Source organism: Spea bombifrons, chromosome 13 (assembly GCF_027358695.1).
Source record: "Spea bombifrons isolate aSpeBom1 chromosome 13, aSpeBom1.2.pri, whole genome shotgun sequence".
Lineage (NCBI taxonomy): Eukaryota > Metazoa > Chordata > Amphibia > Anura > Pelobatidae > Spea > Spea bombifrons.
In genome coordinates, this window is record NC_071099.1 from 19,714,002 (window position 1) to 19,741,711 (window position 27,710).

At 42.3% G+C, this 27,710-nt stretch overlaps 2 protein-coding genes across 2 annotated transcripts in view; both read right to left on the reverse strand.

The window, feature by feature from the left end:
• Positions 1-260: 260 nt before the first annotated feature.
• Positions 261-27,710, reverse strand: part of ZNF385C (zinc finger protein 385C) — a 66,999-nt gene continuing 39,549 nt past the window's right edge. Inside the window, exons 3-9 of the mRNA XM_053453829.1 lie at positions 10,228-10,370; positions 7,938-8,048; positions 4,460-4,607; positions 2,882-3,217; positions 2,144-2,331; positions 1,352-1,450; positions 261-528 (exon numbers count right to left, since the gene is read on the reverse strand). Coding sequence (XP_053309804.1) covers positions 304-528; positions 1,352-1,450; positions 2,144-2,331; positions 2,882-3,217; positions 4,460-4,607; positions 7,938-8,048; positions 10,228-10,370 — 1,250 coding nt within the window. The 3' untranslated portion in view covers positions 261-303. The remainder of the gene's footprint in view (positions 529-1,351; positions 1,451-2,143; positions 2,332-2,881; positions 3,218-4,459; positions 4,608-7,937; positions 8,049-10,227; positions 10,371-27,710) is intronic.
• Positions 15,021-19,976, reverse strand: C13H17orf113 (chromosome 13 C17orf113 homolog). Its single transcript, XM_053453828.1, has 2 exons — positions 19,407-19,976; positions 15,021-16,570 (listed from the first exon to the last, which is right to left on the reverse strand). The coding sequence occupies exons 1-2, from the start codon at positions 19,974-19,976 to the stop codon at positions 15,044-15,046; spliced, it is 2,097 nt and encodes a 698-aa protein (XP_053309803.1). The 3' UTR covers positions 15,021-15,043.

Here is a 27,710-nt window from a genome sequence, read left to right on the forward strand (position 1 = left end):
CTTTCATTCTCCCTGATATGAGATAGGAGTTCCCTGACCCCAGTGCAATGGTGGTTAAGGAGATTCTCGAACCTCCACCTCCCACCAGCCGTGATAAAAAGTAGTTTGACATGGGCCAGAAAGGCTATCTCTTCAAGTCTGTATGGCTTGGATGGCTACACCAGTATCCAAGATGGAGAATGTGCTTTAGACCATGAGTGAAGCAACAATGATATATATAATATGACAACCCAGATTGCTGTGATTGTGGGAAATCCCCCGCTGCGCTCTCTGTAGTCATAGAGTTCTGTATAAGGGTCCAGGTTAGTATGGAGCAAACATGATGGGTGCTGCAGCTGGCCTCAAGGCTGGGGGAGCGCTTCGAAAGAGAGCCGGCCCCAGCAGAGGGGTCTGGAAGAGTGCGGCGGCCGTAGCAGGACGCAGAGCGAGAGAGCCTGGGAGAGCGCAGACAGTCGCTGGAGTGAGGGCGCTCGGAAGGAAGCGCGCCGCCAGAGTCTTAGTCAGATGTTTCTGCAGGGCCAGTCTGGTCTAAGAGTGAGAAGAAAAAACACATGATCGTTTGGGGATAATTCCTGGTATTTTGTATAGTATGTTTTATCAGGTCTATCTGAATAGGCTCGGGGATGGAGAATGCGCTTACGGTTTGTTACATAGAAACATACAATTTGACAGCAGATAAGAACCTTTGGGTCCATTTAGTCTGCCTTTTTGCTGATGTAAACCCAAAACAAGAAAACAACATTTTTGACACATGGACGAGTTCCCTGCTATAAGACTTTAGTAATGCCCCATGGTGCTGGGGTTAAAACATTTTTTAAGGATAGCTCTCTGACCCAGGAGGGGCTTTTAGGCATTTTTTTTTAGCGTGCCTTTACGTTTATTAATCTATTGCGTGAATGAACTGTTTTTAATTGTTTTCATTATTTTAATTCATTAATTAAATTGTATTATTGATATTTACAGATAAGATCCACAAAGATTTTTATATAATAATTTACAATATAATGTGTTAGAATATCTCTTTTAAATTATATTATTAATTGGTGAATTGGAATGGTTAAATTAATAAACTGATACGTTTATATTATTATATTTCACTTATTTAAACAGTAAATATTTCCCGTCCCTTTGAGCCATCTATCATTTATATCATTTATTTTGTTTATTAAGTTTATACGTACACACTACATGAATTGGTATAAAACAAATAATAAAAACATGTACTGGTTTTTGCACATTTCTCTGCCAGCCGTTTGCCCCGCTCATGCATAAAGTTCTATAGCATACGCTGTATATATTTCTCACACATATATCTCTTTAACGTGCATTCGCTCCACACACGCATACTCACGGCCAATGCTGTATTCTTCTGAAACTTGCTAAACGGACTGAATTTAGGCTTCGGTGGCTTCCCAGCCAGCCTGTCTTTGTGTCTCCGGCTGCTCATGTGCTGCAAGGTAATACAGAAAAGAAAAGAACTTAATTCAGAGAAATGCGTCTCCATGCGCAGGTGGGCCGTTGGTTCTATGTATGCTTTGCTCTGCTATATTTCTATTATAAATGAAGTCTTCCAGAAAGGTTTGCGGAAGCACAGTCCTCCATAGTGTTAATGGACTGGACGAGGAGCCCGTTCAGCGGCGGTATCCCAGCAGGCCTGATCCCGTAGTTTTGCAGCAGGGTTACCGCCATCTTCCCAACGGACCTGCCGCCGAAGGCCGAGTCCCATGGAAAGTCTAAGGCTAGCTACCTCTCCTGTTACCTGCTTGCGTGTAAGAGAATGGTTATGCCATGTTCCTTTCCACATACAGATAACATGTTTGCCTGTGAGAGGTGAACGGCCCTGTCTTTTGCCGACGCGTAAAAGATTGTTAAAACGCATTTTTATCTGCGGGAAATGTCTTTGCTGGTTCCTGTCTTTCTGACACTCTATGTGTTATGATTAAAACCTTTGCTTTCTGAATGGCCCTCTGTCCCGCACGCCTCTTCAGTATATAGGTGGCTAACTCTGTATTAAGCTAATTTAATCGGAAAGATTTCTTGCAGATCGAATGGCCGGGAATAATTGGGAAATGCAAGTCTTGTTCTTTCTGGAGTGAGACTTCTTATATTTTAAGTGTTATTCATTTACTTCAATGGCCCTCACCTGTTTAAGTTGTGTCTCGGAGTTCACGTGGATCTCGCATATTGGACAGCTGAACGTCTTGCTCTGAATCCCAACACTGGTTTTGTTGCCGATCCGTTTTGGTTTCCTGGCTGCCCGGTTCAGGGTTTTGCCTCTCCCTTTCCTCGGGTGGATGTTCTGTCCCTCCAGGATGGACCGATGCTTCGCTCCTGTTCAGATGGAATCCGTAAGCAACAAACCACCATTTACCTGCCTCTTTGCTACAAAAGACTTTGCCTCTCTAAATGTTTTAGACATTGGTAGAAAAGACACATTGTGACTCAGGTAGAGTTCCACAAAGTATCATCGTAGAAAGACACCGCTGGCAGATCAGGGCTCTCTGACGCATGTAACGCTGCATCAGAAAATAATGTAACGCCCCGCAGCGGAAGGAAATCCACAGATCTGAAAGTACGAATCCGCGCATTTACAAAGAACTAAAAACAACTGACAGCAATCCGGGCCGTGATGAACTAAATCTGATAAATCTTACATACTTATCACATCTGGCACTGCATGTATTGAAAGTCACTGGGAACATCAGAGTTATTTTGATTTTTAAAAGAAAAAGAGTCAGCCTTGGAATTTTTCATACATAACATGTGTATTTTTCAGTTTTTTTGTTTAAAACCGCACTGGCCATCGCTTGCATTACTAACAATTGACCCTAAGAGTTTATTTGTGACATGACAGGCAAATGAAGGTAAGGGGTAACGTTACCCGCGTTGTGAGCTTCTAATTGGGATGCGGAGTTCACAGTGACTTTGCAGGTCATGCAGTAGAGGTGCTCCCTGCCTTTTGCATCCTTCTCGCTCTCCTTCGCTGTCTCGCAGTTGTCATCAGGGTCTTTCTCGGGGGTATAGTTTGTCACTGGTACTACAGCTTCGGAGTCTAAGGGTCCATCTGGGCTTTCTGCAGCCTCCGGAGACGAGCAGTCTTCTTCATGGTCAGTCGTGGTGGGTTCTGGAGTCTGAGCCAGAGGAGAGGGTTCTGCTTCTAGGTCATCGTGGCTAGAAATGCCGCTTTGGGCACTTGTAGCAGTCGTGAGTGAAGGGTCTGCAGAGCAATAGATTGACCATCATTTTACATCAGTTAAGCCGGGGTCACATGTTCCTTGTGTACAAAAAGCACGCTATGCCTCATCAGAGCCAGCTTCTGTTATTTTACCGTTAAAACCACAAAATCTCTACAACCTGAGACCCTGCTTTCATATTTGGCAGGTCAATACCCCCCCTCTCCCGATAACATTTACTATGCAGCATCCTAACCCTAAAAGAAATTGTTGTATAACATTTTTCTTTTGCATGCGAACACAACAGGCACCGGAGTCCTGCTGGGACAATCAAGCAATTATCTCTGCCGGCAACTTCAAACGCAATTAGCAAATGCTTCTTCAGGCTTATCGCAGACCCCTTCCCAGGCAAACGTTACCGACCCGAAAGTGACATCAAAGAGGAATCTCTTCTCAGCCTGATCTGAAGACTGGGTCACTAGAGAGTTTCTCCTAAACGCAGCCCTCCTCCGAAGCAGATCTTATCAGACTTTGTGTATTTATTTACTACTGAGAGCTTCCACTTACGATATATATAATAACTAGAATATATATAATAGAATATTATCCTTTCCTGAAAAGGTATAATATAAAAACGACAGAGGATTTTTCAGTCTCTATTTCAACAACCTATGAGTGTCCATCTTTATATCACATGATAATTAAGTGTTTCCAAGAAAAAAACATTTGCAAGATAAAAATACCTATTCCAGGAAACCTTAACCTTTCCAGAATGACATTTCTAACGCAGCATTTATTACAAATATATGGGTTGTTTTATTTTTGTCTAAAATTATGATTTTTTTCATAATTAAAGTTACTTTACTTCTGTGTGAGACACCAGCCAGGTTTTTTGAGAGATGGCTTTAAATTGCATGAGAGTCGTATTGGGTTAAAATGCAGTCCCACCGATTCCGTTCCATAACCACGGAAAATTAGCCGACTCGCCAAACTTGGGGTGCTTTGCCGTCGTGGCGGGCGATATGGCCATATAGTTTGACGGAATCCCCAATATTTATGCCCTAGGTGTTTTTTGGAGCGGTGTTCACCGGGTGGCACTAAATTCTTGGTCTGTTGGTCGTTATTATTTTAATAAAGCCGGGAATTGAAAGGTCTTTGCCTTTTATGCCCCCTTTTCTGTGTATCGTATGGCACTTTTTATCTAAATATCTGATGCCTTGAGAGAAATGTTTTTCTGCACCACAAGGACCTTTCCAGTTGTTTTGTACTTTTTATGATGATCTTACTTGCATTGTGAGGATTTGTTCTTCTTTTGGTGTTCTGCGTTGCTCTCTCTCGACTCCGGCCATGTTGCTTCTGTTTGTGCTTCGCGCTCTCTAAGGCTCTGAGTTTCCGCGCATGCTTGTGACCCTTATAATGAGCCTCGGCTTGGTTCTGTGAAAGAGTACAATACAAGAATCAGTTTTTGGGATTACATTGGATATAATACCGCTTTTTTAACGATTCCAGTGATTTTGGCCATTATGGCTTCCTTGGCTTGCATTGATAACGGGGATTTAAGAAACAAAACGCAAAGGTGAATGTTAGCAGCATGTAACCCCCATACTTCACGATCCATTTTTAACCTCTTAATGACAAAGCCTGTACTTGTACGCGTTTAAAATGCATTGTTTTCAATGGGTTTAGGGACTGCCTATTGTCCTTAAGGGGTTAAAGGCCAAACTGTCCCGTTTGGCCTGATCTGACCCTACACAACACATAACTCCATGCGCGAGGAGACTCACTGGACTTTATGATACATATGAAGGGGGTTGCAATTTACCACTTTTTTTGCAAATCCCTTCTTTCAAAGTGGTTGTGAAACATGCAGCATAGAAAAACCAAAGGAAAATAATATTAAAAACAAAATGACATGAGAGCTTAGGCTAATATTTGCCACTTTGAACACAGCTGCTATTTCATGATCCCAGTGGCTGATCCCCCGGACAAAATGCTCCTTCACCAAGAAGCCGACAATAAATCTAAATCAATAACAATGTTCCGGAATCTTTATCGCATGATATGATATATAATAGCACGGCTGGGTCGGGGGTATAACGGGCCGATCTATGCTGTCATATGTCTGCTGTGCTTCTCAGTCTAGATAACCGCGATGAGGTCAGATGCCTGCCGATGTACGGAACGCAGGGTTCTGCAATCACAGAGACGATTAATGCCTGCAGTCAAGCAGAGGGGAAAAACTGCCAATGAACAAAGAAGCCGACTAACGCTGGATGGGAGATTAAAAAACGGAACCGCTATCTGGTTAAGAAATCTAGAAAAAAATACTATTTAAATTCACTTTTATGTCTGAAAAACCTTCTATGGTTAGAATAAGAGGAAAAAAATCTGTTTGTAAAAACATAATTGCCGCATTTCTCCATCTATTACTCAAAAATCCTAATCCAATTCCTAAAATCTATTCAAGCATTTGGAGGGGGCTCTTTATATAAACATTTATAGGAATTAATGGATGGGTAAATTGTTGGCGCTCTCTATATATATATAAATAAATAATGGATAAATAAATATTTATACTGCTAATGAAGCTAAAGCCAAGTAGTGTCGCAAAAGCTCAGGTACGGGGCTTCTGACATCAGAAGTGTCTGAAATCAGCTAGGAAAGGTGACACTCGGCGTACGCAGGCAGCTCGGAGTCCTATTCCGCAGAGTAGGTTGTATATCACAGAAAATATAACAATCTCCTTATTTTATTCGTTTGCAAAAGGTATTCTGGGTTTATGGCCTAGTAACAGTTGCCCAGGTTACATTTATATCTAAAAATGCTAAGATCGAGACAAAATATTCTGAAAAAAAGACAATAACCGGGTCACTGGGTCTAGGGCCGGGGACACGTTATCTAAGTAAACATTTTTTGGGGTCTCAGTGGAATAACCATGTCCTAGGGGCATTTGTTTTCCTCAAACAGCTGCTTCCACAATCTGTGTTTTCCAGGGTAGAGATAAGATGGTGGAGCCCCTCGCTAACCGCAAAGACAAGCAGTAAGATCGTCTTCCACTGCGAAAAATATAAGCAAGGGGGAGAGAGGTTTGAAGACACTGCGGATGGGGGCTCCACGCCAGCCACCCTCTATTTGCATTCAGAAGATATTATTGTTGGGATAATGAGGTGCATACTGATGGCATGCCTGCAAGATGCTGATAAGAAGCGGCTACAAAAAAGTACGCCGAGCAGAGACTGACAATGCTGGACGCCGCCTCCAAGCACTTTCCTATACACCATGCTGTATTTAACCAGTTTGAAGCCAGAACGGCCTGGTATGACTTTCAGGAATGGTATTTTCAACCTAAACCCTCCCTAGATTTACTCCAGGCCTGTTTTCCCATCTTAGTTTGACCTGCGGAGCTCTCCTACATGCACCAGGCTTCCCTGTCTACAGGGGTTAATATATTTAGTCTTTAGGTGCAGCGGGGATCTGGTCCCAGCTTAGAAATTACTCCCTCTCTGGTGGTTCTTCTATCTTCACCAGCCTGGAAAACTGGGGAGTTTACACAACATTTGGTGAGCTGCGGAGCTTCTAGAAAGTCAGGAGTCAGATTCTGTCCGCTGGAGTCCTGCTAATTGCTTCGCGGCTTTCCATTCATTTTTATACACGGCTGCCGCTAGGGGTTTCTCGTAATGTTCTTTAGTAACTTTGTAGCAATCCTCTTGCCGGTCAGTTGCGTGTCTTTGAGAATGGTTGATTGAGATGTTTTCTATTACGTTATTAAAGCTTTTCGACCATCGCATTATCAGTGTTCATTAATCATACTACGCACACTTTTTCCTCCCCGTTTCCACCTATCATGAGCTAATTATGTCATTTTTTAAGTGTCTGTAACGCCAATAGTGAGAGATGTGTGTAGCCGGTGTGTCCCGGGGGGCCACCCAGTGCACACCATTCACTTTCATGCCATAAATCGTTAGACAGTCACAAGCTATGAGAGTGTCTTTCTCACACAGCATGTCTGTCTTGCTTTTACCCTTCACATCGGGCTTTGCATCTTCTTAATTTTAACAAGCAAACATAACTTGAGTAAATGTTGCAGGAAAGAGAATAGAGAGCTTCTCTCTGCAGGTGGGGAAAGCCTGCGGATAAACATCAAATCAGCGCGTTGATTAGAGACTGCAGGGGGCCGGGGTTCATGCTGAGAGAGGAGAACGCCACTGATCGTGGATTTGAACGTAACCCCTAAAGTGTCTAATCTGATACGGCAGAAGCGCTATTACTTTCCAAGTAAGCCCATGAATGGATCTGTCCGGCTCTGTATGCAGAGCGATAAGGAATATTGTGTCTGTGCACCAAAACTGGGGAAAAACATTAAATCCAAGACAATTTGAATTAAAGAAACAGTAAAGTACGATCCTCCAATCGGGGAGAGGATGTCACTGGACGTGCTGCCATTTTGGTGGAAGTCTGCTCCGGGTAATGTTCGCGGATGAAGAGAGTAGATGAAAAACAAGAAGGTGCGTGCGCATGGACGAGAATGAGAGTGTGAGAGAGTGAGAATGTGAAATGAGAGTGAATGTGGGCAACAAATTTATTCCTGAACCGAAAAAAAGAACAATGATTGTCTATGCAGATCAGAAAAACGGTAAAATGTAAATAATAATTAATAATAGTGGCTAAAAAATATGGTTACTCATACCAAACATACCAAAAACAAAGTCGTTCCAAGTTTATGAATAACATTTCATTTTTATTTTGGGAGGAATGGCTTCTTACCAGAGAGTTGAACCTGAGATGACAGATATTGCAAGATATAAAAGGTTTCCTTTTTGGAGGAGATGGCCCACCAAACGTGTGATTAATTACAGCTTTTTGTACAGGATCCATCTAGAAACAGACAGAAAATACAAAAACAACAACATTATTAAGTAAGCAATATAAAAGAATTAGGCTTTATATATAAACAGTGCTGGCCGCCGTTATGTGCAGGACCCTCGCCGTCAGGTTCAGGAAAATGGCGGCTTTGATACAACATGCACAGGGCTCAAGTCTACATAATCCTATATACACTGCCTATAGTAGGACCAGGGCCGGCCCTGAGTAGGACCTTCTATCCACATCTTCATAGACCTCAAAACGGCATCACTTTTATTCGGCTCTTATCTGGGGTCATCCCCTTCTCCCTCAGAACTTGAAATTATTGTTTGATTATTGTTATTGTTATTGTTATTATACCTGGTACGTCCTCTATCACAAAGGGATTAAGGGTGAAGGGGTGGAGAGTTCCGGATGTTAAGAGCTTCTAGGGAGAAAGTATATAGAGGAACTGGCTTCATTAGCCACAAACAATCAGAGACTAACCTCCATCACTGTATACAGCACTGTATTTTATACTTAAGGAGAAAAATATTTTTTTCGAGGAGACTCCCCATTCACACCAACTTTCATATTTAAAGCTGAAGCACACTGGAAGTTTTATGCACAAAAAACTATTCTACTGTTTGTCATCGCACATAGGGCTTTGGATCGTGGAATAGTTTGGATCCCAGACAGCCCATTAATCATCCCGGCATTGCCATGCTGCTCACTCCTCTGAGCGGAATTTGGGGCACTGATAACGCCTCTCGCCCTCCCAGACTCGTGCCTCGAAGACAGATGCACCTGTCTATTTGGCTAAATAGTTTTGCAGAGAAATACGATCAGCCTTAAAAACAGTCGCTCCCCTGACAGTCATGCAGGAGATAAGATAATCATCCTAAGCCTCAGGCCAGAGCTAAGGACAATGCTGGCATTATAGACGGGCGAAAAGTCATCTAACAAAGACTCAATTCTCCATCTTTTTCCTCACTAGAAGAGGACTCAATCCATAGAAATAGCTTCCCTATATAAACGGCAGAGGTGGTTACACAAACCCCCCGCTTCTGACTCAGAAACAGAGTTCCTGGGCACTTTTTTTTCCTTAGAAAAACCCAAACTTCCTACCTACTTCATTTGGCAGAGGTTGGCTTCCCGGCAGGATTGGTACAGATTAATGCAGCGAGAACATAACGAATAATGCATAGGATACTCAATCGACTCTGATTCTGATAAAGAGGATACTTAATAAGTTGAGCCTTCCATCATTCCATATGAACTACACCCTAGTGGGCTTGCCTTTAAGCGAAAAATATGGTATTTTGTGATTTATATTTTTATTACATTATAGATTGTATTTTATTTTTATTTACTAAAGGACTGGTTAGAATACGGCTTAGAAAGGGGACACATTGTTTCTTGCCAGACCTCTTACCTGTATATTAAGTGCTAGCAATGGGGCGATTCCCGGATCGGGGATGTTATTACGTTTAAAAATCTGCGAGTGTTTCCGGGTATTAGTGGCACGGCTTCATAAAACACTCCATGAATTTTAAGCAGGCTTTTTCACCAATTAAACTTATCATTTGAAACAAGTTTACAACCAGAACAACAGGGGATGGCATGAAATGGCTCTGGAGACAAAGAAATCGCTAGAGCAAGAGAACGAAAAACCAGCCGGCCCATGAAAGTCACTGCTTTCCAGAGAATACAGTAGATGAATGCGATTAACGACCGGGCATAATGAGGGGGGGGGGTAACAGTAGGGTTGGATCTTTTTTAAAGGGCGCTCCGGTTGCCGATGGGGTACCCTGGCTGGTTCTATGCAGGGAGAAGACTGTAATAGTGCTTGTGCTGAGCACCGTTAACATTTGAAGGGGATGCAGGGAGCAGGCAGTCTGCCTTCTGTTAGCAGAATGATACAATGTAATAGATGCATTGTAACTAACAAAAACTATGCAACACAGTAACGTTTTACTTAAAGATATGGATCCCAACGTGCAGTCTGTTTCTTTGCTTCACTCAAAGCAATGACCCTAATCTCTGTATTCTCAGTCTGCGCAGGTAATCTATTCAATGCTGGAGTGTAAAACCTCTCCAATGCTGAAAGTTCAGACCTGGGCCTGCAGATAAACTTTGGATTTGATAACCCTGTATAAAAGTGGTGCTCAGCTTCTTGTTGGTAATATAACGATATATAACATATACTCACAGCATTAAAGTTGGGGAAAAGGCTGAGAGGAGAGACGCCATTCACCCTGAACGTCAGAAAGTGCTTGATATCAAAGTGCGTTTGGAGAGGTCTGTTGGGAATGCCGAGGGAAGCCAACAAAGGTCCACCATGTGATGAGGCACCTAGACAAGAAGAAGACACATACCCGTTGGCACACTATATATATATATATATATATACACCTATGTCATTCGCGGTTACCATTATATTATGCAAAGGCAGATAGAGGGCCATGCGACCTTGGAAGTGGCCCAATCTCTCCAATTATTAGAGGAACTGTAATAACAGCTGGTTATTGATATAAATGTCTATAATGAAGGCTCTGAGCTGCTGCTAAATCCGATTCTATGATTATATCTTCTGACTGCACAGGATGAACGCAAACATATAGGTGACAAGAAGATTTGGTTATAGATACCAGTTTATATATATATACCAGTATAACCAGTATATACCAGTATAAATGTGTTAATTAATGCCATTGAAGCAATTCTGTAGTATTTATAAGCAGGACATACAAATCACACGGACATTACCTACAGATTGTAAGCACCAACAGTTCCCTCATCACATTTATTTGCATGTAATATTTCATTGCATGTAACCCACGTATTGGCAAATTCATTATTTGCAAACCAGTTTTGCCTGGAGCTGTAGGTATATGGAATTGCGGAAACTGTTTTGTGGGGCAGCGTTTTAGTCGGGAGGCAGAGGGTTGCTGATGATCGTAGAAGGTGTTGCACATTACGTGTCATTTTTAAGATTTATTCTTTCATTGCAGAATTCAGTTTCGCGCGCAGTCTTCGGGGCAAAGCTACCTGTTAGCTGCGCCTTGTATAGACCGCAATGGGTTTCCTTCTACATATTTTACCCTTTCTACGTTTATAGCTGTTTTGTAACACGCTGTAGATGAATATGTCAGGTTTCCGAGTGACTGCTTTTATTCCATGCTTTTTACTATTAGTTTATTATTTGTAGACGTTGGCTTGATTTGTACTCCGGAAATATTAACAGAAATCACCGTTTTATGTCTGAGCTTCCTACAAGGCTTTACAAATTGACCACCCATATCTTAAGGGTTAAATGGACCCTAAGCTGAAAATCAGAATACATGCTTATCTAGCACGGCTCCGACAGTCTGAATAATGCTTTGACTATTTGTCATCACGATGCATTAAAGATGTATTTATGCTATCAATGGCCATCAGAGCTTTTTTCGCATGAAAATCACCACTTCTTAAATGCGACTTCGGCTTTTGTATCCTCTCTGTATGTGAATTACTCCTGTATTCTGTTAAATCACAAATACAAACTAAAATATCAAGATTGGACAAATTGCTATATTTCTGATAAAATGAGGCAACCTGGATAAAGTGACCTCTTTCTGGCAGAATTGTCCTCAATCCTTATCTCTGTCTCCAAACTGCTTCTAACTACAGGCACTGAAACTGCAGCAAGCACTCTCAAGCGTGGAATCGTTCAAATGAATTCCCAAATCCCACCCGAGGGGAAATCTGGGAACCGTTTATAGAGAGAAAGACTAAATTAAATCTATATTTATACAAAGAAAGGAAAAAACACATGAAAATCAAAAGGAGAACATTACAGATTAACAGCGCAAAATCCCCGAGGGACCCTGCAGTTCTGGAGCGGGGTTACGAGACAAAAGGAACCGCAGATGGCTGCAGCGCGTCCGGCTCGTTCTGTTTAGGAATTAAAGCGGTCACAGGGAGTGGAAGGCATGCTGTAGACCGGGCTATAGTTACATAGTTACATCGTAAATAAGACCTAAGTCCATCGAGTTCAACTCTTCTACCCAACCTTCCTACTCCAAATCCAAAAGAAGGCAAAAAAAACCCCCCGTAATTAAGCGACTTCGAAATCTGCCATCAGGGGAAAAAATTCCTTCTTGACTCCAAGAGGTGATCGGATTTCTCCTTGGATCAACGTCCTTTTCCAATATACAGACATTAAACCCGCATTACATTCACTCCCTGCAAGCGGGACGCCGTCTGAGTTCAATTCTAAACCCAACTCCAACAAGGAAAAGCGATGTCAGCCCGCGAATCCCGATGATGGTGTGTTAGGCCGTTCACAGATAGTGTGGGCCATGGGTGACTTCTATCATGGACCATGGGAACTGCAAAAACTCGCAGGCACAGTAGACCCATCAGTGCTACAGTAAAAAAGTGGGGAGTCCAAGGCCATATTTAACACAAAATAGAAAGAGAAGCTGCCATGAGCTCAGAATAAGCGTAGTTGTGAACAGCGGCTGTATCCCGAGCCACACAGCGGCAGGTTACCGGCAGCGAGAATAATTGGCCTGGCGTCAGGACTTACCTCAAGACCCCCATGGGACGGGCCGACGTCCTCATACATACCCCCTGATGCGCCTCGTGCTATGCAGGCGTTCAGTTGTCCCCTCTCAGAGGGTATCCCTGTTTTGTTGGGCTTTGTCATTCAGCCCACTAGATGCCTTCTGATCTCTGGACTGTTACTTCTCTCTATACCGCCGCCTTCTTCTCGCCATCAATCCTACTCAAGGATTCTGCCTATTATTTGGGTCAGTGGTGTTTGCAGGTTGGAGTAACCATCTACCAGCTCCATCAGCCAACCTTACAGCTGGATGCCAATTGGAGGATGAAAAGGGTACACGCTAAGACCTTACTCTCACACGTGTTTTTCATTTAGCTGTATATTTACATTTAATTAAAAAAAAACAGCCATTTTTAGACGGTGTCATAGAACATCTCTATTGGTAGTGACTTTCACAGCTTTACTGATCTTACTGTAATAAGTTGTTTTTAATGTTAAATTATTTTGGCTCAAGTGCTGTGCTTTCTGAACATCAGATGAACAGGTTGTTGTTGTTGTTTTTTTTTTAATTTTAGCATTGTCGGGGTCCATCCTGCCTCAGTTCCCATGTGTAGCTTGATCCATTCCTGGATTTCTGTATGCTCTGTTTTGTACCCCTGATTCCTGGATTCCAGTCCTGCTCTTTGCTTCAGCTCTGTTTCCTTTATAAGGTGCACCCCACCCGTGTGTTCTGTTTGTCTGTCTGCAGTCTACATGTATGTCTCTCTGATGTGTGTTTGGGGTTCATGTTTAGTCTATTAGTAATTCAGTAGGCAGGCTTTAGCGTTAGGACCCACCGTCATTGGAGTACTTTGGTGTAGTGGTGGGCTAAGCATACTATGGCCGTATGATGTGACGGAATCTCCAATTGTTATCTTATAGTCCTAGGCTAGTTCCTGTATTTATGTGTGTCAGTGTTTTGTGTACCTTTGCCCTTCTTCCCTGAATCATCTGAGGATTTCGCTTCCTCTCCCCATGTCCCAGTTAAGATGTCCTGTCCTTGCTTAAAGGAGAAGCGTCTGAGGATTCCGGCTCCTCACCCCATCCCCTGTGTTCCTTGCCTTGTTCCCTGTCCTTTGTTGTGCCCTGTATCATGCATGTCTTGTCTGCTTATGTTTCTTGTTTGGTCTCCCTTTCCTCCTTGCTTGCTGTGTTTCCGTTATATACTCTGCTTAGCTTCCCTACTCCCTGCCTGCAGCATCCTGCGCATGATTCCGGTGCTATGCCTCATGCCTGCTCCAGGGTGCCTGCAGGATATTTCCAAGTTTTGTTCGTTTTGTCAGACAAGGGTCTGACGAGACGAGAATTGACAGACTAAGACAAACCGATACATTAGGTGGAGAGACTCGGCTCGCAAGCTTACAATCTTACCCTTTGCGTTAAGGTTGGGCAGGAACCCAAAGTCTGACTTCACCGTCTGGTTGAGGAATAGAAGCTGAAGCTTAGCCTTCTCAAACTTTTCTTGTTTATTATTTTTCTCCTTGTCAGCAACAAAAGACCGCTTCTCAAACCTTGCACCGTAATAACTTTTTACGCATCTCTCCCTTTTTATATCTTTATATTTATTCAGAAACAATAACCACAAACTATCAACTATCGTCTGTTATAGAGGGTGATATAAAGTGAACGTTACATAAAAATCAGATTCACTTTTAAGGCAAGAACTTTTCAATCATCAAACATATTACCTAAAAATGGATTCCGAGAGGTTTATTGGGCCGGGATATTTAAACAGAATAATAAATGTATTCATTGCCCTATTCCGTAAGGTTTCTGGGAAAGGTGAGCGATAACGTGGAACGGGGGCAGCCAAGTAAATAACGGGAATGGTCATTGAGATGCGAGATCCTTCTTTCAAGAGTAAGTCCCATGGCTATGGTTATATTAAGAGACATCTTTTCAAACTTTCACAGTGATTTTCAGTACAAAATATACTAAAGGATGACATTTGTCTCTTCGATGAAATCTCCAACTGAACTTTAACCCTTTCTAGTCACTCTGCTCAGCAAACTCTAAAGAATTCTTCAATTTGCAGTTAGATATAAAATTCCATTTTATTTGTGTTTGTGGTTTTTTCTCCCGTTAAAATGGGGAAATGACTGAATAGTGAGGAATGAGACCGCTTGTCATGGTATTATACATTTAAACAATGGATATTTCTTTTTTTTTTATTACATACTATTATTTTTTTTTGTAACTCTACATACGATCATTCTATGATGTTTTCATTAAAAATAATAATGTATTAAAAATAATAATTCAAAATGTATAATTACTGGAAAAGTTACACAGGGAAAATGATGGAAAAAATCGGCCACAGCTGGCTATTGCCAAATAAAAATGTGATAATCAGTTTGAAGAAACACAAAATAACTTGCCCGTTTATGTTAACACAGAATTTCCCAATTGTATTCATCTCTCCTGCGGTACAAAGTGGGTTTTACTTCCCTTCGGAGGTCACGCATTCGGAATGTCTCATATTTTCAAAGTAGTCGACGGCTTTCGCAAAGTCAAACTCGTTAAGCGCTGGCCCATCAATGCTGATTTTTAGAATATCAGACCCTCCACCTTCCGTGCCCCCGTGATGGCCGGCACCTTTCTGAAGCTCCTCTGCCCGGTTGATTTTTTCAAACACTACAGAGCCCAGTGGAAGGATCAACGCAATAGCAGCTAAGACCGTAAAGTCCGGAAAGAGTTCATGCATTTCGGAGTTGGAATGCACCAACTTGATGCAAATATCCCTGAAAGCCAGGTGACCGAGGCTGAAGACGATGCGCTTAAAAAGGGCAAAGTCGTTTAAGGCTCGGTCTACAACCAGCACCCGAGAGAAGCACTGGAGCAGAAACCTCAGCTCGTCCTCCCCATAGCTACCAATATCCTCCAAGGACGGAGGATAACTTTTTGGATTAAAAACGGCAGAGAACGAGCTCACCACTCTGAGGACGTTGCCCGGAAAACGATCTTGTAGACTATTGCAAATATTTTCTAGGCAAGCTTCCTTCAACAACTCGAAGCTCTGTAACTGAGCTTTAGAGCAGTCCGCCAGTTCAACCCCCTTATAATAGAACCTGCTCTCGCTGTCTTCATCAGGGTGCTCGTTTAGCTCATTTAGAAAGTCTTGGAAATTCTGACCGCTTGTGGACTTCTGTGCACGTAATGTGGCCTGGGATGCTGAAACAATTGGATTCACCATAGACACATCCAAGTCATCAATCTGGAAAAACTGATTGAGTTTCTGGAAAATGGGGAGTATATCCAGTAAAAGTTTGGTAAAAGCCACAAACCAGAACTTCTTCAGCTCTGCACATATTCCAACAGCTATCGGAGACTTTGCCGATTCACTTTCTAGTAAAAGAACAAGAGTTGGCCACGAAGAGTCAATGGTTTCAACCACTGGCAGAACCGATGTCCAGTGAACAGCGTCTGTTTTATTCAAATTTATGCCACAGAGGTTAAGTACATTTTGCAACTCCTGAAAGGTATGGTTTTCCCAGTTTTTATTAGCATACAGTCTACACACTGCATCCACGACACTTTCATATTTCCTCGCATACTCAATGCTGAGAAAACTTTCAGGCGGAAGTAAGGACCTTCTATGCATAATACAGTGAAGCTCTGTCAACAGCGGACACAGAGGTTTCAATCTGACTCCAACGCCATTTTGTCTGTCTGACATCATCAAGGAGCCACCTGAACTGAGCCAGGTGACCTTTCTTGTTGGCACCTGAAAGTTGGATAATATTTCCACCAGTTTGCTTGTTGCAGAGTAGACTTCCCCTGAAGGCAACTCAAACCTGCCAAGGAACGTAATGCTGGGCTGCCCATCCCTAGGGGAAACTGAGGTGGCGAACACCACAAGACTTCGGTGTTCCATGACGTCCACGGTCTCATCTACCACTAATCCAATAAAAGGAGATTCTTTCAATCTTCGACAATCTTCATTATGCAGAACTTTAACAATGGCTGCCTGAATTGACCAAAACACAAGAATACGTCAATCCCTTCATGTCTATGTGAAGGTCACACAACTGTATGATGAATAACCAGCAACTTCACCATTTCCCTTCTATCTAAGGCTATGATTATTGTGGTCCTACGGCATAAAGTAAGAGAAAATGCAATAAATTAGGTCAGTAAAAATCCCCAAGGTATCCATGGCTTTTATCTGAATTAAACCTATTAAATTCTCAGTATAGGTGCAATATAATCTTTATCATACGATGAGATTCATATATGCAAGATTTGCACAAGCATTACAACTAAATCCATATAAACCCCCCAAGCATTAAAACGTCCTTTGTTGGTATATTTTGTAAACCATAAACAATAATCAATAAAGTAAAGAATATGTTCATTATGCAATACAGCCGATACCGCCCTTCCCCCGCTTGGTATATTTAAAATAGCCAAAAAAGCTATAAGTTCACAGAAGCGTTTCAAGGAGCAATGGCTGCCTGGCTTGTAGGATTCATCAAGCTATGCCGGAGACGACGGCGTCAAAGGGTTAAGGCCACTGAAAGCCCCATCTAGTGCTTGCGTTACTATTATTGAAGTTTTTAACTAAATTATTGCATTATTTGAGTCATTTATAGGCATTTCTCTGTAATGCTAATATTACAAATATTTTAGGACAAAACAGCAATTTTGAAAATGCTGCATAAGAGGGCGGCTGCCAAAAACGATAAATCCTAAAATAACAGAGGTCTTTTGCACATCATTCATCTGAATAAATCCTGAATAATACTCCGTATACAGGGGTAATAACCGTGCGGGGAAAATATGGAAAGCGCAGTAATTCACCATTTGATAGATCTGTTTTTGGGACAAGTCCATCACGCTTTATGTTTTGTGGATAACAATTAATGCTTCGCCAGCCTCTGCATCGCTCCTTCCCGTCCGTAAATCTCTCATTAGCGGTTAACGATCAATAAAAGGGTTAAATTACTGTAACATTCAAATTGTTAATAACCCAGTACATTTCTATTTGATCCTTTACTCGTTATGAAGTTATAGCTCCAGGTATAGCGATTACTATACACATCCTATATACATCCTATACACATTCTATACACATCCTATATACATTCTATATACATTCTATATACATTCCAATTGTTCCCTATAGAATGAACCAAACTGGTCCTATAGATGAAATGAATAAAATGTCACTGATAATAATAATAATAATAATAATAATAATAATAATAATATTGGGTCTCGGGTAATCTCGGGATGATGAAGCAGGAGTCTCATTATTTAACGGCAGTTCTTTTTATATGTTTTCTTATATGTATATGGGTTTTTTTATATGTTTTTTTTATATGTATATGGGTTTTTTTTTATAGGTTTCCGTGCCTAGTTCAGAAGATGTACTTAAAAGTGTCAAATCCCAGCAAATTGAAAAAAAAAATCTGCTTGACCTAACGAATGTCATGCAGACTCCAAAGGAATAGAGAGGCGCAGATATTGGCCTTTCTCCTCCCCGTTACCGCGCATGCAAATCTCCAGCCGACTGGCGGAATTAGCTGCGCTCAGACGATGCCTCGTGGCATCCGTATAAATCCATTTCATCCTCATGGAGCCATTTTCCATGCACCGGACTCAGTCGCAGGCTTTTATTCTGGTTCTATGTCTCCGGGTGTTTCGGACGGCGACTAATTAAAGGCATTCGCCGGCCATCGCAAGGAGACTCTCATGAAGGGTAAATCTCCAAAATTCAGTGACCTTTGCATTCGCCCTTCAACATTCTTTTATTTTCCTGTCTTTCAGATGATTTCTCTTCCGTAAATGCTGCCCTGACTAGCGTTATCTGGGGAGGGCATTCCTGCGGCGATAGGCGATAGAAGGTAAATTTGGAAATTATATTTGGAATTTAAACGGCAGAATCCGCATTATAGATACGACCCAAATCCCGCATCAGCTGCGCTCTTTATACGCAGATAACCTCTAAACTTGGGACTGAAAGTGAATGTTTTTGTTGAATCTGAGAATCTAATGAAATACCTACAGAAGCCGGGGCTCGCTTTACGCTCTGCGTCGGTTCCTCCTCGCCTCTCATTTCTAGTTTTGTCTTTAAAGGTTTATATTGTAAGAAATGCTGCGTTGATGTTTGGCGCTCTACTAATAATGCAGAAATCTCTAAAGAGTGTTTTTTCTTTCCAATCGCCAGGATTCATTTGGGAATCTGCACTTATAGCTGGCGAGAAGAACACAAAAACACGAAACCGCATTAATTGTACGGATAGTGAAGTAAATTTACCTTCTACCAATTTTTCTACCCGAAAATAATGGGACGCCGTCTAAAATTTGCACTGCTTAGCAGGACGGCACAGGCTCCGTCACAAACGGAATGTGGCATCCATAACGCCATCGTGAAGGACAAGCGATAACGTTCTGGAGGACTCCGAAGTGGGACTGGTTTTTGGGGAATTTGGAGGGCAGATTGGCCCAATCTACGAAGGGTTTGAATATCATTTATTTTAATGAATCCTAGCAATTAGTTTAGAACCAGAAGACCGGAACACATATTTCTTTATAACATTCATGAAAAAGAAATGATCTGTCAATCACCAAACAGCCAATATCACTTCTGCTAGGTTTGTGCGCTTCTGAGGAAAGCGGATCTAATAAATAAAACGTAACACGGGGTTCCTCGCGGCTCGGTAAACGGTAACGGTCCTTCCGACTGACAGGTATCACAGGAACCTCGGGGTTAAACCATAACGTGCGGAGGAATAGGATGGCGAGAGCGTGGAGCGGAGGCCGGTGGGGCATTTTGTGGTCTCAGAGATGGAGATACACACCTGCATGTCTCTCACGCCGCTCGGGTGGTCGTATTCAATTTGTTCTGAAGACAGCAGCGCTTCACAAAGATTGAACCTCTGCAGCTCCAGCAGAGAAGACAGCTTCCCGTCGGAGACGCCATCTTTGGCCATACAGTACACCGTGGTTACAACGGCTATCTTGGATGGATTCATCTCAGCTTTGATGACCGACTTCATCTCCTGATGGAACTGCAATTCCACGGCCGTCTGCTCGCTGTTCACAGCAAGCGCCTGTCTGTGGGCACCAGAGGTTACGTGGCGTAAAAGTGCATGGCGTTGAAAGTTATCGGTTCCCACTGTAAAGGCGTTCTCGGCTTTACCGTGCTTGTTCTTTACCAAAGCCTGACGGCATTCCATGCAAAACATCAGCTTGCGTTCATAGTCGAACTCCAGCCACGTGAACTCTTCCTTCCAATGCTCATTGAAATACCTCTTACATTTTTTATTGGAATTGGAGGTTTCTCCTGCAGGCTTCTTCCCAGGGGTCACCAGGACCCCACCACTGCCCATGCTGAAATCAAACGCTAAAGGTGGGCCGAGACTCTCCATGCTGCATTACAATGAATAAGGTACTTTAATACAGCTTCGGGGATGGACTGGTGGACGAAAGAGATAAGGGGAGAGGCATTAGGGATCACACAATATTCTGCCCGCCATAGTCAGTTATAAACGACAAACATCGTTAAATAACTCAATACATCATCCCCTATGCCAGACCCAACCCCTTCCTAACTTAGGACACCCAAAACCCTCGCCAAACGTGCCAAATGCTGACAATGAGCCGTAGAGTAGAATAGCATCGCTAATAGCGGCCGCTACTGTTTACAGCAAAACAATAAAAGCAGCAATAAAGAAAAACAAGAATCTGATAATCCGCTCTTCCGGCAAAACCCTTCAACTAACCGTTTCCTTGATATTCTTTTAAATGAATTGGCGCCTAAGTCTATAATTATCGTCATTTATTCTAATGTTTCTTCTAACTCTGCCATTTTCTACTAAACTCTGGCGTTCTGCAATTCAAAAATAAAACAAATGGCGTTCTGATAATACATGTGTATATAATAAATACTATAAAGGAGTAATAGATTACCATGATGTACATGTCACCCAACAACATGCATTTCAAGGGCAGTACCCCGGCACATAAAATGATTCTAATCTGCGCTACTAGCGTTGCTATAAAATGTTTTATCCCAGTTGACCTCTAGGACGTATTACTACGGCATAGAATCTACTATGCATATAATAAACTATAAGCGAGAAAGCTTGTATCCCGATAAGCAAGCGTCCAGCCATATGTAATGCGTCCACCAGATGAGACGATTTCTGGTAGGACAGCATCTTCCTGGTGTATGAAACCCCCCGGTGGGGTAATAGTCCCTTCTATTCTAGCACGAGTCTCGTCAGACCTGGGTTTCCCTCGCTGGGTCTGGGCGCAGGGAGAGAACGCGCATTAATGCGTCCATAATGTCCCGAGCTGCTCTGTACCGGTTACACTTACATCTGTCCCAGCGGAGGTAAGTCTGGTATGGACTGATTTAACCTATTAACTTCCGCAGCTTCGCCTCCAACACACACTGAAGAATATGTCCCTTCATACATCATTTCTAGTGGCGTGTATATAATATCTAAATATATTACATGCTCACACAAACAAACTACACGCTTGCATATGTGTGTTATATATATATTATATACTTTATACGTGTTATATATACATTATAAACACACGTACACTTTACTGCATGTTAAGAAACGTGTGCTCAGATAAATAAACACATGCTATGCTAAAAGAACACAAACATATCTACAAAAAGAAAACGTAAATGATCCACTGGGTATATGAAAGGGTTAAAGATCACACAGCAGAAATATATTTGTAATTCGTGTTTATCGACATATTGCTACATACGTACCTAACACTGGATGCCGACACTTACTTTAACTTTCCAGACTGCACCCAGATATCCCGCGGCATTATTTCCCTTCCCTTATAGCTCTTTGTGTTAAGGCACAGAAAGGAGAGATCCCTCCGTGCCTTCCCTGCCCCGGCTCACTCGCCCCCCCAGCACTAACCCTGCCAAGTTCCCTCTACTTTCCTAAAACCGTAACAATACAGGAGGTGCCTTCCGCGCTGACACAAACAATGCTTTCCAGGCAGTCGCAGAGAGACACGGAGACACGGGAGCAGCCATGATGCGTGTGTCAGCGTGAGTGAAAGCACGACTCGCTGCGCTGCGATGGATCCTCCTGCCATCTGGTGGCCGGAGAAGCCCTTTTCTCTATCCTACAGCCCTGCATCCATTACCCGACTTCCACAACGCTTAGCATTCGGGTTCGTAAAGTTTATGCTACAAATAAGAGTTCTTTTAGACTTTTGTTAAACTGAAAAGGGAAATCCACTAAATAGTTTATAGTCCGGCAAATGCCCAGCAGGTCACCGGCCAACTGTGTTCCATACTTACCCAGTCTCCTGCTCCCGCCACATACAGTCCTGCAGCTGGATACACACCGTGTGACTATTAAAACTTAATTTATGGCCGCTCAGACCCAGCTGCCAGCCGTACGTACATCATTCGCCGGCCACTGGCCTTAAAGTGCCAGGGCGGTTTAATTATCCTGCGTCTGGCCATACTTAACGGCTGTTGTTCAACCGTAAAGACGCCGTAAAGCTTATTGATGTATTCATGCGCGGCCGTCAGATGAAACATTCCCTCTCGCTCTATTAATGAGGTATTGCGAGAGTCCGAGCACGGACATTCTACTTCCGTCAGCACTTCTCAGCGAAGGCAGGAAGGCGGATTTCTTAATTTGTCTGCATTTCCCCATCTAATTTTATTGAATTCTAGAGGCAAAAAAAGGAGATCAGCTCCAGAACTGGAGGTAAACTAGAAATTATCATCAATATGGGGGGGGGGGTGTTTCAAGCGATTAAAGAGGACTTTTGGAATAAACATCAGTGCGGATATTAGAAGAACCGACACCGAATATCCCCACAAACACAATTTAGCTGTAAAGGTTGTTTTTCCCCAGAATTTGTGAAATATGTAGCAGCCTTTTACGTGGCCATAAACCCGATAACCACCTCCGCGGGTCTGAAGAGAAATACAGAGCCTGAAGTCAAACGCTTTCTGTTCCCGACGCCGGGTGAACAGGCGATCTCTAACGCGAGGTGACGGGGACTCGGAGGGCCGGGGGGGGGGAGAACGTTCTGCACTCACAGCGGATTATCGGAGGATCGCTGATATCCGCATTCGACGTGACGTTCGCTGGAGGAAAAACGGGGGCTATAAACCCGGGATGATTCAGGAGTGTGATTCACGCGATATCAATAATAATTAGGCTTCTTTTATTAACCACTGGGGTTTCTGGCATAAACAGGACTTTACACTCTGACTGGATCCTTACTGGTTCATTTATAGGTATTTCATGTCTTTTTTATCTTCTTCTTGGGGATTGCGTAGGACAGGTCTGTATAGTCCGGTAAGAATATTATTTCTTAAACATGTTGGGCTTCTTACTGCGACTGATTGTCTATTCACATCGGATGACACAATCTCTCTCTCTCTCTCTGTCATAAAATGTTACGCTCCGGTAGAAGAAAATGAGGGAAATTAACATATTTACAGTCTGTAATCTACAGCGGTTCATAGTATTGGAAGATAGTCTGTAGATGTTAGATATATAGAGATATATAATATATATGTAATATATATAATATATATATATAATAAACAGACACACAGGTGAGCTTCACGCTTGGAGGCAGAGCTGACCTTCCAGTCCCACAGCCGGCCGTGACGAGTATAAAGATGAATAACGATGATATCTGTGGAAATCGCCTCACATCTAGCTCTGAAAATCAGTTTTGCCGTCAATGGACGACCCATAAAGCTTGGTTTCAAAATCACAGCAAGTGATCCAGACCGGTATCCGTTATATCCACGAAGCCTGACTCTGACACGCGAATCCCACGTGCTATTTAAAATTATCACACGCAATACTGCATTGCACTTATATATCTATACACATAGACATCGCATATATATAATTATTATGTATTATGTTGTATAGCTGGATCACGGGCAAGCCTCCATGAGTGGCCACTCCAGTGGTATCTTTGCTTGTAGCAGCTCATGGCGCCACGATCCACGGAGAGCTTTCCCTTCATCTCTGACGTAGCTCACAATAAACTGGGTTTAGCCTGCATGCTTTCCTGGTCGCTCAGAACGTTTGGTGGTTTGTGGTCTCCCAAAGAGGTCCGCAGCCCTAAAAGTCACTACAATTTACTCGATCGCTGGACGTTTTAAAGACACAACCCTTTTGGGTGCCGCTTTAATCACAGAACCTTAAATCCGTTGGAAAAGTCGCCTGCGGTTATCATGCAGTCTGCACGTGCGATCTGTAATAGCCGCCCCGAGAAGAGAAACAATCACAAAAATCACAAAAATCAGCGACTGACTGACTGAGCGCGGCTGCTCCACGCTGTCGTCTGCCCTTTTAATGCTGCTTCTTCTCTTTGTCACGTTATAGACGTTATATACATACGTACGTTATATACATACATGCATTCTATCATAATAATCATTGAATGCAAACACACACACGTATATATATATTTATATTAGTTTAAATAATGTGTATTTTTTAATTATATATATATATATACACATTGCATATATATATAATTATTATTTTATATAGCTCCATCATATTCTGCAGCACTGTACAATAGATATATACATATATATAACACACTAAATAGGCAATATAATTGGATTTCTTTAAGGACCCGCGTCACTTCGTTATTTCTAAAAGGTTAAACAATTAAAGAACGCGTCTGAAAACATGGAAGTATTTGGCCTGAGGCTGCACACAAATGCTGATATATCTGAAATATCCAATACTATTAAGGGGGTTTCTTGGGATTTTGGGCTCCTGGGACCCCCTGTTGGTTTTTGTAATTTTCTGGGCAGATGAGGAGTTAACTACTTCGCTGCTGGAGAGGAACACATCGCAAGAGGCTCTAGCAGATTAAGGATGGAAGGATGGACAATTCCTTACGGCACGAGCACGGACAGACATGATTTCCATTATGCTTCTCATACTGAGGTTTCTGCTCCAGGACGGACGCCCGACACAAACAGCTAATCACAAAGAGCTTGAATGATACTTTGTGTCGGTTCTGTGATAATCCGTTTTCCTGAATATGTATCTCAATACAACATGTTTTCTACAATAAAGACGCGTTAGAATATTACAAGGTAACAATGAAACAAAGATTGTGAAAATAAACATTTACATTTCATTTAGTGATCTGTAGACAGACGTAAAAAACAACCCAAGCAGACACAAACCCCCCCATGTGATAATATCATTACACGGCGCGTCCAAACATATTCAGTAACTGAAGCACTCACTACATGAACTATTCAAGTTTAGTCTAAGTAACTGGAAATTAACCCTCTAAGCGATGATAACAGGAGAGCAGACCGGCATTTATGCTGTTAAATTCTTTTACAATGGTGAAGAATTCTATAAAGGTAAAGGCCAGGTAAATACTGGAAAATGCTTATGACTGTATATATACAAAAACACACACACACACACACACACACACACATATATATATATATATATATAAATATATATATATATATATATCATATATACACAAAAACATACCTATATATATTATATATACACAAAATATATATATATATATATTATATATACACAAAAACACATATATATATTATATACACACAAAAACACATATATATATATTATATACACACAAAAACATATATATATGTGTTTTTGTGTATATATAATATATATATGTTTTTGTGTGTATATAATATATATATGTGTTTTTGTGTATATATAATATATATATATGTGTTTTTGTGTATATATAATATATATATATATGTTTTTGTGTATATATAATATATATATTATATACATATCATATATACACAAAACATATATATATATATATATATATATCATATATACACAAAAACACATATATATATATATATATATATATATATATATATATATATATTATATAGAGAGAGAGAGAAACACACTTTTTATTTTCTCAAAGAATTCTATTTTTTCACCCAGCTTTTTTTTCGTGAGAAGCCGTGACGGTGAAACCTCTTGAAGTGAGTGCGGATTTGAAGTAACGCGCCTGCGCTGGACAGCGCGCCTCCCATTACAAGGAAATTATGATGCGGCGTTCGCTAATACTGTCACTGAAAATCCACGGCCCTTCACATTACAAAGATTAACCCTTCACGCACCGGCTAAGAGTGCAGCGTATTACTACCCGTTTGTGTGCGAAACCACCAAACCCGCAAAGGGTTAAAGAGGTAATGAAGCATCGTGAATACGTTCTATGTACAAAATCTTTAACAAAGATAAGGTCATCATTTCCACAGAAATAACAGTAATTGGAAGAACCGGGTTTTCTGGGTCCCTTCGTGCCGCTTTATCTTTATAACGGTTATTCCAAGGGGGGGGGGATTTATCAAAATTGCAAAGCATTGAGAAACGCCGTCCCAAAAGCTTGGGATTTGATGAGGTTTTTCGTATCTCTTTATAGACGACGTACGGAATGATTTGGAGCTTTGCGCACGATTTTTCTGCCCTCGGGACATTCGAGGGACTCCGATCGGCATTTCACCTCCTGTATCGGGGGATCGGTGACCTCAGGACACCATAGGAGAGAATAACCAGTTCTATAAACTAAAAGGTGGTTCCAGATTTCTCTGCTTTTGCCCTTGAACGTTATGGTCGGGAAGACGCGCTTCATACTCCCTGTTTATGAAGACAATTATATATATATATAGGAAGTTGGTTTCGTTTGTTTCTTCTACAGCACAACCTTGGGCATTTACAACCCCTAAACAGGTGCCATGATAACATAAAACACCTATAACACCTTCTACGTGACCTCATCTCCACCACAGAACCCATTCTTCACCTCCTTCCAAGCAGACCCAGCGAGTATAGAAACGTCCACGGCGGGATCAGACGAGCATTAATACAGCACTCCGCAGAAACATGAATGATCTCAACCAAAAGACGAGGCGTTTCAGAGACATCTCTATCATTAGCACCCTACTGCGGATGATCGAATAAACCGTCTCCGAAACCATACCTATTACCTCATTGCAAACGGAGACATTGAGGGGCAGACGCCGCTCATCCCCGTGTTTCCCGTAGCGTTCCCAACACACAGAGAATGGGAATTTCTCTCTCCTACTCCTTCATATCTCTTCAAAGACGTAAAGGACAAGGACGCGTCCCTCACGATCCCGCGTCTCTCACGATCCCGCGCCCCTCACGACCCATCCGCTCCTGACCAAGACATTACAACAACTACCTTCATTTTCACAAAGACATCACGCAGATTGTCCAAAAATGCACCAAGGTCACCCATGCCTCAACATCACCGCCTACCAGGCATTGCAAATACCCCTTCTGGAAATGGACTACAGCCTTTGGGCCAATCGTTAGCTAAAAACGTTTTGTTATCGTATGCGTCCGAGATGTTATTTTATGACATCATACTCTTCTTTGCCTATCGTTTCCTTCCAGGCATCCAAATTTCCAGACCGTACAAAGCCGGTGACGCCACCTTCCTTCCAGGCAGGGGAGATGAAGCATTTGCGTCCCCCAACACCGGCAACGTAGCAAAAACAGCAAAGTTGGGTTCACTTACCCAAAAGCATTCTTGATTGCGTCTCGACGGTTTGCCTCCCGAAATCGCTATGTGATTTAGCAGACCGGTTGCATTCGCACAGAACGTTCTAGCTGCCTCCGATGGAGAGGCGACTGGCCTCCAATTCATTCACCTTCCCAAATGATACACTTATACCCCAATTAAAAGCTTAACGCTCCACTGATCTCTGCCCGGAGGAGGTAAACAAGCTGCACTCTCTCCGCAGCCACTGGCCCTTCTTCTAACCCAATCACCAAGCGCAGATGGAGAAATTACCCGGCGTAGCCTCTCCCAGCCGAGAGCTCCGCAAACCAAAAGATACTGAATTACCATACAAATCGGATGGGAGGTCTGAACGGGGGTGTGGAGAGAGCGATAGAAGTCAGAACGTACTCCTCGTCTCCTTTCACACGGAGGGCATCGCAGCTCTCCTCCTCCACGCGTGCAGAAAGCCTGGCACACTTTAACCTAACGAGGTTATCTCCGAGTGCCGTGACACCATGCGCTAACCCCATCAACAAAAAGTACCTACAGGCGCTAAAACT

Bases quoted from the DNA above. Each gene is read 5' to 3' on its own strand.
- C13H17orf113 (XM_053453828.1), bottom strand. From the start codon at position 19,976: ATGGAGAGTCTCGGCCCACCTTTAGCGTTTGATTTCAGCATGGGCAGT. The intron at 16,571-19,406 runs GTGTGTATCTCC...TGGTCAATTCAG, and splicing joins GCGGCGTGAGAGACATGCAG to GCAGCCATTGTTAAAGTTCT.